At 36.7% G+C, this 12,726-nt stretch overlaps 1 protein-coding gene across 1 annotated transcript; it reads right to left on the reverse strand.

The window, feature by feature from the left end:
- Positions 1-2,336: 2,336 nt before the first annotated feature.
- On the reverse strand, positions 2,337-7,114 carry LOC120341353 (uncharacterized). Its single transcript, XM_078120651.1, has 3 exons — positions 5,773-7,114; positions 5,109-5,173; positions 2,337-5,027 (listed from the first exon to the last, which is right to left on the reverse strand). Exons 1-3 carry the CDS (start codon positions 5,868-5,870, stop codon positions 4,291-4,293), a joined length of 900 nt encoding a protein of 299 aa, XP_077976777.1. The 5' UTR covers positions 5,871-7,114; the 3' UTR covers positions 2,337-4,290.
- Between the last annotated feature and the right edge of the window lie 5,612 nt (positions 7,115-12,726).

Consider the following 12,726-nt stretch of genomic DNA (forward strand, 5'->3'; position numbering starts at 1 on the left):
TCTCTCTGGTTCTGCAAAAGAATGGGCTGATAAATTGGAAAAAATAATACTTGGATGCAGACAAGATCACCACATATATAATTTATTTCAAAGAGACATGGTGAGGATGTGTGAGCGGCATTTTGAATCAAGTGATTACAGACTAGGTAGGTACTTTATCATCCATGTATATCAGTCTATAAACAGATTCTCTGATATTGCAATAATTACATTTTGTATTACAGTGGGAAAACAGAAAAAGCTGAATGTTGGGGCTATTCCCTCTATAAACTTGCCAAAAACTAAAAAGACTGAAAAATTTGTCAGACCGCCACCAAAAATTAGAAAAGAAACAAAACCAATTATTTTCAGGGACTTCAATGCATTCAAAAATAAGGCTTCAAATTCAACATTATTAGAAAATTGGGAATGTCTTGCATCTGAACATCGACTAACAATAAAAAAGCTATCCGAATTCGACCAACCTAGCTATTGTATTAGGGTAGATAACAATTTTAAAATTCAAATATTATATTTTGGATGGAGAGGTTGTTTGGGTTTTAATATTCAAAACAATACTGTGTTACAACTGCTGCATCATGTTGAAAGGTTAGTCATTTGCCCTGGTCTTCAACATGAAAATGGAATACCACATCTGAGAACAAAGCCTGCAGAAAATAGTGAGCTTTCCAACTATCCTCATGTGGATATAATTGCATACAGGTTAGTCAATTCATTTTAGTGTAGATTAGAATGATTTATCAATGAAGATAGTTTTGATTAGAATTAGTCAGCAATCACAGGACTATGCCAAGAAGTAACAATTTTTCAGATCGCAATCATGTGAAATATTCACTACTTCTGGAATATGCAGCAGCTGTTGCATGTTTACCTCGAAAGAACAGAAAAATATTAAGCGTAGGAAAGCCTATTCAGAGAAGGTTGTGAATTTGCCTACAAAAAGGATAAGGTCTGGAAATTTAACTGAGAGACTGAAGGCAACATTCAATGCACAAAATGAAAAGTAGGTTGATTTGGTAGATGATCATTATGTGGCCAAGTGCAAAGAGTATCTATTTGATTTGAATATTGTCAAGTTATTTTAATTACACTTTTGGATTTTTATAAAATTTAAATTGGAAAGCTGTCAAAAACATTTACATACACGTCTGTTTGGCACGCTCATATCTGGCAACAAAAACATGAAATCCAATTTTATAAACGTGATTGAATATACATATAGAAGTGACAAATAATATGAAATACGGTAAGGGTAAATAAAAAAAAATTTTGAATTTTTGAAGTTACACACTTTGAAAGGTATCATGGTATTTATGTCATTACCAACTAATATTGCATCTGCATCAAGGGACATAAATATTTTGAGATCATGATAAGTGTCTAAAAAAGCCGACATGGTATTTATTAAAACCGGCATGATATTTTTGTATCTTGAGAACAATTTTATAACAGAATTACAAAGATTGCTAGTTGGCAAACATTGAAGCGTATCATGGTATTTATGTCCTATAAATCGGGCAATATTTTGGTATCTTGAAGTGTCCAACAATGAAAAGATGCATGCCTAGGCTAATATTATCTTTGTTTACTTGAAATGTTTTATAACAGAATTGCTAGTTGGCACACATCGAAGGGTATCATGGTATTATGTCCTATAAATCTGGGTACTCCCGTGGTATGTGCACCAACATGGCAGACACAGGAACGTTGTGTATGTACCAGGTTAGGCCATAATTTCAGGTACAAATATATGGCTAGTCCCCAAATTCGTAATAGAAATAAATTGTGGATTAACCTGATACACATACTCTGTTCCGGTGTCCGCCGTCTTGGTGCACATATTACGGAAGCCCCTAAATCTGGCATGGTATTTTGTTATCTTGAGAAGTGTCCAACAATGAAAAGTAGAGTCGTTGAGATTTGAACAAATATATGCATGATTAGGCTAATATAAATTTTTATGTTTCCTTGAAATGGCAGAAATTGCTAGTTGGCACACATCGAAGGGTATCATGGTATTTATGTCATATAAATCTGGCATGATATTTTGGTATCTTGAGATGTCCAGAGTTAAACAGATATAGTATAAATAACAGAATCACATATCTTGAAGCTGAAATAAAACAACTCCTAAAGGACACAAAAACATTTGTTCTTGTTGAAGACAGCTTTTCTGATGACTTGAGCACCATAATACAAGAAGGTAAAAGTAGTATATTTGTTTTGCTTCTAACTTCTATCAGTAACGAAATACATTTATCAAATATTTTCTTAATCATACCACTGAATTCTGAATTATCCTTTTATATGTCTTGAACCACAGCATCACAAAAAAATGAAGTTAACAACTTTTATTCACTTTTCTGGAAAGAACAAACCAAATTAAATAGAGCATCATCATGCGGAAAAAGATACCACCCTGAAATAATCAAGTAATGAACAAAATTTTGTCTTCAAATTAAAATTGGCGATATGAATAAATAATAGATTTATATTACAGATTTTGCCTGAGTTTGGCTGCAAAAAGTCGTAGAGCTTATGAAGAACTGAGAGAAAGCGGTTTGCTCCACCTGCCGAGCAATCGAACATTAAGTGATTACAGGTCTGGCCAGTCATACTGGAACACATGCTAAATAAATCCATGTTGTAAGGGTTGTGTTGGTAGATGAGCAGATTTGACTAGTCTATTTGAATGTTACAGAAATGTTTTCCGAACCTCCCCAGGAATACACGACCATGTTTTGGAAGAAATCAAAGCCAAAAGCATTACAATGGAAGAACATGAAAAATACATAGTATTATCCATTGATGAAATGAAAGGTGACAGATTAATTAATAAAAAATTAATTCATTATATAGTGTACAGAAGCCATAGAAAATATTTTCTATTACAAAAAATTAGCCCCATTGTAAAAAGCAGTCATTATGAGTTACAGAAAAATTAGTTCACATAGCAAAAAGCAGTCATTGGAAATATTTTGCATTACAGGAAAAAATAGCTGAAATAGTGAATAGCAGTCATAGGAAATATTTTACACTGCAGAAAAAATAGTTCACATAGTAAATAGTAGTCATATAAAATATTTTTGCATTACAGTAAAAGAGAATTTAGCATATAATTCGGCAACCGATGAAATGGTAGGTTTCGTTGACCTCGGTCCAAGTAGAGGAAAAGATGAAAATTCAGCAGCTACACATGCCTTACAATTTTACATTCGATCAATAGCAGGCAAATTTTCGAGACCATTGGTATTTTACGCAACTCATGCAGTTAAAGCAAACACCCTTGTTAGCATGGTTTGGCAAGCAGTGGCAGCTTTGGACAAATATGACCTGAAAGTGATTGCAGTAGTTGCTGATGGAGCATCATGTAATCGTAAAATGTTTACTCTAATGAACAATAAGAAACAGGAATTTCCTCAAAGCTGTATTAACATTTATAGACCAGAGCTGGAAATTTTTTTGATTTCGGACCCCCCACATCTCTTGAAAACAACATGCAATAACATTCGATCTAGTAGTTACAACGGCACCAGATTTTTGAAATACAATGAAAAATATATTTTGTGGGATCATTGGCATCATTGGCATTGGATCAGAGGCACATTTTTCAAATCAGAGCTTTTCAAAAATGAGGGTTTGCTATGCAGCAAATATACTTTCAGGCACAGTTTCAAGGCTATTGACACATAAAGGAGGGGCAGAGATGGAGAGAAGTGCTTGGATTGCCAGGATAATGAATAAGTGGTTTGATTTGATGAACACAAGAATAAATTATAAATATAACAAAGATCTCAGACCATACATAGACCCTAATGATGACAGACTAAATTGGCTCGAACACACCTTTACAGGAGAATTGAACGATTGGAAAAAAAGTTTGACAGGAGCTACACCACAAGAAAAAGCGAAACAATTTCTAAGTCATCAAACCTACCAAGGTCTTATTTCAACAACAGCAGCTATGGTCAAGTTGGTTAGATTTTTGCTAAACAAAACAAAACCAGGAATTTATATTCAGACAAAAAGAATAAATCAGGACCCATTAGAAGCATACTTTGGTCATATGAGACAAATTGGTAGAAAGTGTGAAGCTCCAGATCTAAATCAATATGCTCAGTTCGAAAACATAATAGTTACAAAGAAAAATATCAAAACTGTTAAAGGATCCAATGTCAAAGGAATCATCAATTGGCAAACCGGGCCGACTTCTGATGATAAGCTTCGAAAGCGTAAAAAAAATAGTGACACTTACAATAAAATGCCACAATAATAAAAAAACAGTACAGTCTATTTTAGTGACTTCCTAAGACTCACGTTTTGGTCGTGTTTCAGCTGAAATTTCTTATTCAGGGTCTTAGCTTTTTGAAAACATCTTATTTTAACAAAAAATTCACATATTTTCCAAAGAATCTCTATAAATTTGTCATTAACTTGGCCAAAAGGTTTGAATAATGTCACTACCTTGATAGAGTTTAATATTGATGCCATCACATTCTCAGAGGAATAATATTTACGAAAGTTAAGTTCTACCTCTGCAAGCATATCTGTGATTTTAGAAACCGGTTTCACCAATGTTCCATAATCCTTATTCTCAAGGATATTTATTAAAGATGACCCGGCGACAGATGAATCATCAGAAATAAGTTCATTGATTATGTTGTACTGCATTTCTGTCTTTGATTTTTTTCTTAATTTTTGTAAAATATAACCCCCTATGTATTCCACTATAGCTAATTCCTCATCTGTGACTATTGTTTCAGCTGGTTGTATCTTATCTTTTTCATCTAGAAATCGCTCGAAATGGTCAAAAACTATGCGTGTTTGCTCGATAGCAGTGTGGCGGTTTATTGATGGGAAGAGATTCGGAATTACAGTCACTGCGTCACAGCTGAATCTCAACATTGAGTTTTCTTTATGTAATAACTTGAAATATTGTATAGCGTCATGTGACAAGTGTTCATCTTTTCCCCCTGCACTTCTCCACCATTCTTTGATTAGGGATTCAGGAACCAGTTGAGTTGTACCTGAAAAATCAGAGCACTGAAAAGAATATACTAAATGCGGTGGTAAAAATGTACAGATAAAAAAATTAAAAAAAAACTCACAAGTGCGGTGATGATGTAATATAAAATCCCCACAGTCTTCAAAACACATATGACATTTGTTGCAACTAAAAAGTAAATATTTCAATGGCCAAATCTGAAAACTTATACATCCTAGTGCAGGGTCGTCCTACCCGTGGCCGCAAAAGAGTTCAGAGTGGCCCGCACAGTATTTTTCAAAATTGAATAAACCAAACTTAACCCGATGTCTCCCACAAATTTGAGCCACCTCTCGTAAAAAATTAAGCGAAATAATATTAAAAATTTTATTCTCCGTCGGTCAAACACGCGAGAGACACTATTAAATGAAATTTAGTCACTGCGTAAAATGTTCTGTTCAGATATTCGCAATAGCTTTGTGCAACGTGGAAATTGTAACATGAATCAAAACATGTATATATATATCTATTCAAGTTTGCGGCCCACAATGAGTTTTCTCGTGTAGGAGTGGCCCGTTGGACATCCCTGTCCTAGTGTATCACTGTTAATCTGTGTAAGCTTTCACATTCAAAAATAAAACAATATGATAACATGTCGCTTTTCACATCAGTAAAACATGTGAACATTCGAGTAGAGGTAAGTTTAATCTTCAGAGGCCTTCAGTGTTGGTCTATAGATTATAAAATTCTTAAAATACAGTATGAAAAAGCTATGGTAGGATACTCACCGATGAATTTTCTTACTGGATGATGAATCTACATAATCATCTTTAAAAATGATCTCAACAACAACTTCGCAATCCAGATTGAAGCTATTAGAATTCATAGCTCTGTTGGTGATCACTGTGTTATATTCAGAATATTGTAGTACACAGTTATACGCTATAAACTAGTGCTGACAAAACCATATTGATCTAAAATGCGGCACTAGTCTATTCTAATGATGCATATTTTTTTTTTGGATAAGCAAAATTTCTTTGAACATGTCAGCCAAATACAAACATATCGCACCCATTCAACGTATTGATTTAGAGCAGTGATTCTTAAACTTTTCAAGCTACGCTCCCTTTTTTTCTAGATCCCCACCTCAGTCTTGCACCCCACCTCAGAAATGATTAGCTAACAATAAGCTACCGTACAAATAACGGTGCTCCATAACTATGTGTACCAATATCATGGAGGTTACTAATTTTGTTCAGCTATTTTACATCAAGTGTAAGGGACTTGAACTTATGGGCAGAGAATATTCACTTGGCTAGGTAGTCCCCTAACTTGTAATAAACTAAAATAAGGAAAATCGAAATAAAATTATGGCCTAACCCTACCTGGCACACATAGCATGCTAGGGCAGTAACCAAATACTAGTAGTACTGGTACTGTGGTAGTAAACTTATCGACTTTCCTCTCCCCTGGATGAATATGTACCGGCTCAAGGCGCGGCTCAATGGGCTAAGCGTTAGGAATACGCTCGCCACCGCACCTCTAATTACTCTGCGTGGGTTCGCAGGTTCGAATCCCATGCAGATATGGTCATGTGCAAGAGGATTGCTGGACTCCTCGCCGTCGTTGGGTGGTTCACGTAACCGCTGGTCGGTTACCGGTACGGCTTCCTCTACCACCAAGTCCATACTTCCGGAAACAAACAATATAACTAATCCCATACCCGACTTGGAATGGTAACCGGACAAGAGGACGTGGTTCGCCATATGGATAAGCCGTCTTATCGGCTTTCCTCTTCCCCGAGATAAATATGTAAATCCTATCCTAAATCCCATGCTATATCAATAAATGGATACAGAAATAACCACAACCCACTTCTTGACCTCATATTCTGTGCTGTAGCCACGTTTTCTCCCTAATAGATATGCATTCCCAATAAGCATATGCTCGTAGTTAGTATACTTTCAACGTACCAAACTTCGAAACCCAAAACCGAACTTGAATAGAAAAATTAAAGGCCAATTTCGCACCCGGTCCAGCTGAAGCAAGGAATTTTTGCAGCGAGCGATATGCTTTCTCCATATGCAACGAACCATTCAGCTGGACGACGTAAAAATGCAGGGAACAATGCCACAATGAGCAAATCTTTGCAAGTTTCCACTCATTGTATATATGCTCATTGTTGTGAATCACCGTGTCATGCACGACAGCGAATGCGGTTTCATCGCCGTAGACAGGATAGGATAGGATTTACATATTTATCCCGGGGGAGAGGAAAGCCGATAAGACGGCTTATCCATATGGCGAACCACGGCCTCTCGTCCGGTTACCATTCCAAGTCGGGTATGGGATTAGTTTTTACTGTATTGTTCGTTTTCGGAAGCATGGACTTGGTGGTGGAGGAAGCCGTAACCGACCAGCGGTTACGTGAACCACCCAACGACGGCGAGGAGTCCAGCAATCCTCTCGCACATAACCATCCCTGCATGGGATTCGAACCTGCGAACCCACGCAGAGTAATTAGAGGTGCGGTGGCGAGCGTATTCCTAACGCTTAGCCCGTTGAGCCACACCGCCGCGCCACACAGGGTTGCTTGTGAATCTCAAGAGTTTGGGATGAGTAAATTCTTGTTTCCCGCGAACCGGTATATAATTGGTAAGCCATATACTAGTACTTCAATTTTTATTACTTTTATTACGGTGCAAGCTGCGCACATGGTACGGTAAATGGTACAAATAACTGGCTAAATAATCCCATATACCGTATTTGTTCGTTCAATAGCCTGGGCGCTTATTTTTTTAAACATACTCACTAACCGGGCCCTTATTCAAGCAGGGGCGCTTGTTATTTTTAAAGTAAAATTACACACAAAAATACCGGTAGATAAGATCGATCGTTACAATATTTAATGCCGTATATTGTCATTTCCAGTTCTCAAGTATGATTTTAACGAGAATAATGAAAATTTTGACTTTTTCTACGCACCGCAGGTACAAATCCGCAAAAAAAACACTTTTACACCGGGCGGGTATTCAAGCACCGGCCCTTATTTATTTTTATGTCCTGTTCACACGGGCGGCTATTCAAACGGGCCCTTTATCAAGACCGGGCGTTAAAACGAGCATTTACGGTACCCGACAGAGTATTTGAGTATTCTATATTCCAGAAAGCTAACTTATCTCTTTTCAAAATTTTGGCAATTATCATTTGTTTGATTGCAAACACTTGTTGGTTTTGCGGCCTTGTCCACCGAATACCCACATATTCCTTCGTATTTCCAATCGTGAGAGATGCAGTAGTCTGTCATTAAGACGTCTTATCGGATATCCTCTTCCACGGGTTAAACATGGAACTCTATTCTAAATTGAAATGCAGTTAGTCCAAATTTCTTTCCTTCCCGACTTCAGCATTAGGTGACAAAAACCTCATAAGTGGTGAATTCGCGGTGTGATCTTACTACTTACTGAATGTATCAGACTATATAGTAGACGAGTCCGCATGCCATCACGTAGCACACGTGTTTACATGGCGGCAATGAAAAGCCACATCATGTATTTAATACTATCTAAAACTGTTTTGATATGAGACTCAAAATAACGTCGTATTTTTTATATTTAGGTCGGTGACATATGAGTCTTTGATTTGCTAACTCGACAAATCTAGAAATCAAAATATATGCCAATTCATGATCTTAAAAAACAAATTTTTAACTTCGGCAAAAATGAACCTTGAAATGTATATATAATTAGAAATTGTGGGCATATTAAAACACCTGTTACGAGTTTTGGGGAGCAAAATCGTACACAACCAAAACGGGGGTGGGGTGAGGGGTTGTATAATGACGTAATACGAGGCTTACTCGTGTCTTTTGCTCCGAACAAAGCCATATACAAGTAACCACTAGTATCTAACAATATCCTAAACCAAGGGTCCCAAACTCGCGGGCCAATTACGGCCCGCAAGGCGATAGTTAGTGACCCCCGCCATAGTGTGTCACTTAGATCAGTTCGCATGATTAATAATTATTACATTCAATATAAGTTTCAGGTCACAATCACTAATTATTAATTCTTAACATCTTCAGTTTTTTTTTATTTAGTCCTAATTTGTTCATTTATGTTTTCAACTTTTTTTGTGTTTAAAAAAATAAAGAAATTTTAGAAAATTTGATTTTTTAAACTAAGCTTTTATTGTGGAAAACCTGATGCGGCACAGACCCACCTGGCCTCTGCCTCAGCGGCTCTTAGGTAAATTGAGTTTGAGACCCCTGTCTAAACTAAAGAATCCTTCTACAGTCATACTTCGCTGTCGAAGTTATCATAAGCATATACGCGCTTATTTTCATCTATCTCGCCAAGATACGTTCGGTTTTCAGTAAGTCGTTCAACAACAGGGTGAAATGGTGTTGAAAAAGGCGTATGATATCATGTCTTATCTATTGAAACATCTCATCAGCCAAGAGGATCAATGTACAACGCTTTATACCTTGTGTTGCGGCTACGCATCTATCTTCACATAGACACACACGCCACCTGAATATGTCATCTGCGCTGTATGTTTATTTGTTTTTCTCTGCAATTATTTCTAATTGAACAAGCCGTGATTCTTGAGGTTTAAAACATCAATCTTGTGTAGTGCCTTCGGAGCCGATGTTTAGTTTAAAAACCTATTTGTAGGCTAATCTTCCAAATGGCGGCGGTTTGCCCTGATAAACGCAAAATCACGAAATACAGGTTTATCCAACTCGTTGTTATAAAATTAACCAACCAACCAAATAATACTTGTGGCGATAAACCATAAGCTATTTTTATACCCCTGGTTCTATACCTTGCTGTTACATGATTATATCGTATTAGTGGCGTGCCTCTCACCATGCTATCATGGATTAGCGCGGGAATAAATTAGATTTCAAAATAAACAGGGAATAAACCAACTTCAATTCCATCCTAAAGAATACCATGAATCTCATTTTATATGTTCAGTTTAAGACCCACCCTAACCCAAAATTTACCATGAATCCACGTCATGTGGTTTTACTATCATGGATTAGCGCGGCAATAAATTAGATTTCAAAATAAACAGGGAATAAACCAACTTCAATTCCATCCTAAAGAATACCATGAATCTCATTTTATATGTTCAGTTTAAGACCCACCCTATCCCAAAATTTACCATGAATCCACGTCATATGGTTTTAACCATTCACGTGAGTTTTCTAACTATCCTATCCTAAATATACTACGAATTCAATTTCTATTGCCATAATACAGGGAGTCCTCGGGTTACGACGGTCGCGACTTACGCTGTTTCGAGGTTACGAACGCACTTCCAAAAAAATATAAAATAGAATCCTGTACTGTAATATCTAAGCCCTTAAACTGGATAATTGTGATCAAGAAAATTAGTGCTTTGGGCTCATTGGTTTTCCTCATTTACATCGTACTTTTTGCATTATTTTATTATTGTACCATACTTTACAATACAGTACGATATGTATAGAGTAATTTATGTACTGTACAGTATAATGTTCCGACTCACACTAAAATTCGGGTTACACCGCTTCTCAAGAACGGAACAACGTCGTAAGTCGAGGACTCCCTGTAACTCAATAATATTGTCTACGGACAGGGAAGAAATTTTGAACAAGCTGTCGTTTGCTGTGAGAAAATAACCGACCCAAAAGTCTGTTTATATAAGTCAAACCATATTTAGTTTGGCCCGTAGAAAATTCGTAACTAACAAGTCACTGCTTATCATTTTCTCAAGCTTGTCCGAACCTGATATAAAAATCTCGTTATTCTAAAATCATTGACAACCATGGTTGTTTACATCTGTTTACTTTATCGTCTTAATCTTTATATCAACTAAAAACAAATAAAAGTACCAACAAAAGCTTAGTTTCTAAGATTTTACATAACAGTAGATCTTGAGTTTACACGAGTTCATCTCATTTTAATTATCGACGTTGTGCCAAGTCCTAGTGGTACGTTTCTGCTAATTCAGTTCATTTCTTAAGCCCTAGACTTGCCCAGGCTTCGCCCTGACCAAGCCTCTTCTTTCTCTTGTATTACCTAATGTTAGACTTTCCATATATATGTGTCGCTGCTCGATGAGTCTACTGGTTGAAACTACTTTTTCGTTTAACCTGTTTCTTTGCCTATTTTTTTCGACCCCCCTCCCCTCCACCCCCTTAATATGATTGAAACAACAATATTTTTTTTGTTCAATATATAATGGATCTCCTTCTAGTGTTACCGGTATGTGCAAGTGGACCTCCCGCTTCCGTGCAGATTATGGTGCTCGTGAAGTATGCGCACCAAGATGTCGCATAACCTGAACCCTAACCTGGTACACATACTCTGTTCAGGTTGTGCGACATCTTGGTGCATATACCTCAGGAGGTCCTATATAAGTAGTCTATAATGTGGGCATAAATAAGTATAATGGTAATAATAAAGAACTAAAGAATATTAGTAATACCACAGCAAATACAAAGGCAAAATTCCTTCCCAAAAATGACAAAACTTTTCCCTGGGAGTGACTCCTCCTCGGTAGGGAACGTGGCATAGGAGAAGAATAAGAATCCGAATTTGACATCTGTCATGTGAGCCAAGCCGCGATAAGACTTGTAAACACGCGTCATCATTTTCTTCATGATTTATCAAAATATTACGTCAATCCTATCAAGTATGTCGTAATTAAGCGATAAAAATGTGCGTGTCATCGTGGTTGCTAAAATCACTAATCTGAACAAACATAAGTGACACAACTGTCAATCTTGTTTTTGAAGGATTATGCCAACGGTTTTCGAATTTTTTGTCGTAGGGCTACCCCTACCGAGAAATTTCAAAAACTCGAGGAAAATATTTGGATACTTATTGTTAATAATACTTATTTGTATACTTGTTAAAATTGTTTAAACTATATAATTATATATTGATGCTAGCCTAAAATGACAAAAAAATGATCTTTGAAGTATATATATTAAGTTTAATAGCAGTGGCAAACCTAATATGTGTTGGATTATATTTAATCAATATACACATATTTATATAGACCAGACATGGGCAAAGTATGGCCAACGGTCCAAATCCGGCCCGCTAGGTAATTCAATCTGGCCCGCCTGATGCTGCCACAACCAAACTGAAACCAAAATTTGATGTTTTCGTTAAAAATAGCTCAAGAAATTTGTTGCGATTGCGATCAAATTTAGTTTTGGCACAGAGTTTTGTTTCCCATTGTTGTTTTTGTAACACTGTAAACATTGTTCATAAAATGTCATGTTCATAAAACGTCATACTTACATGGCCCGCCAGTCTAGGTGGGCAAAATTTTCTGGCCCCTGATTTAAAAACGGGGCCCACCCCCGATATAGACCCCCGGATTAGAATGTTAACTAACTGAACACTAGGACCATACTGGTGGAATATCGATTGAATGAATACCACTGTTATATAGTTGTTCCTCCCACAGACTTTTCCTACAAAAAGCCGGTTTGAGTACTAAACCGAGTGCTAAGTTATACTCCTCTATTTTCTCGCCAAAAACATCAAAATTCTTTCCCGTTTGAGAAACGCTGTTCTGGCCAATTTGTACTTTCACATTCTGGTCCATCAAGCCTCACATCTCCGACCACAAAGACGCTTTCTGACTCGCTGATGTCGCATAAAAATAATCTCAAATTCCCTTCATCAGCATAACTACTGACACAGATTATTCGCATAATCCCATCTTGACACATA

The sequence above is a fragment of the Styela clava genome, chromosome 15 (assembly GCF_964204865.1).
Source record: "Styela clava chromosome 15, kaStyClav1.hap1.2, whole genome shotgun sequence".
NCBI classification, from domain to species: domain Eukaryota; kingdom Metazoa; phylum Chordata; class Ascidiacea; order Stolidobranchia; family Styelidae; genus Styela; species Styela clava.

Coding starts and splice junctions, on each gene's coding strand:
- LOC120341353 (XM_078120651.1), bottom strand. CDS start 5,870: ATGAATTCTAATAGCTTCAATCTGGATTGCGAAGTTGTTGTTGAGATC. Junction 5,174..5,772: donor TCCAGTAAGAAAATTCATCG/GTGAGTATCCTA, acceptor TTTACTTTTTAG/TTGCAACAAATGTCATATGT. Junction 5,028..5,108: donor ATTACATCATCACCGCACTT/GTGAGTTTTTTT, acceptor CTGATTTTTCAG/GTACAACTCAACTGGTTCCT.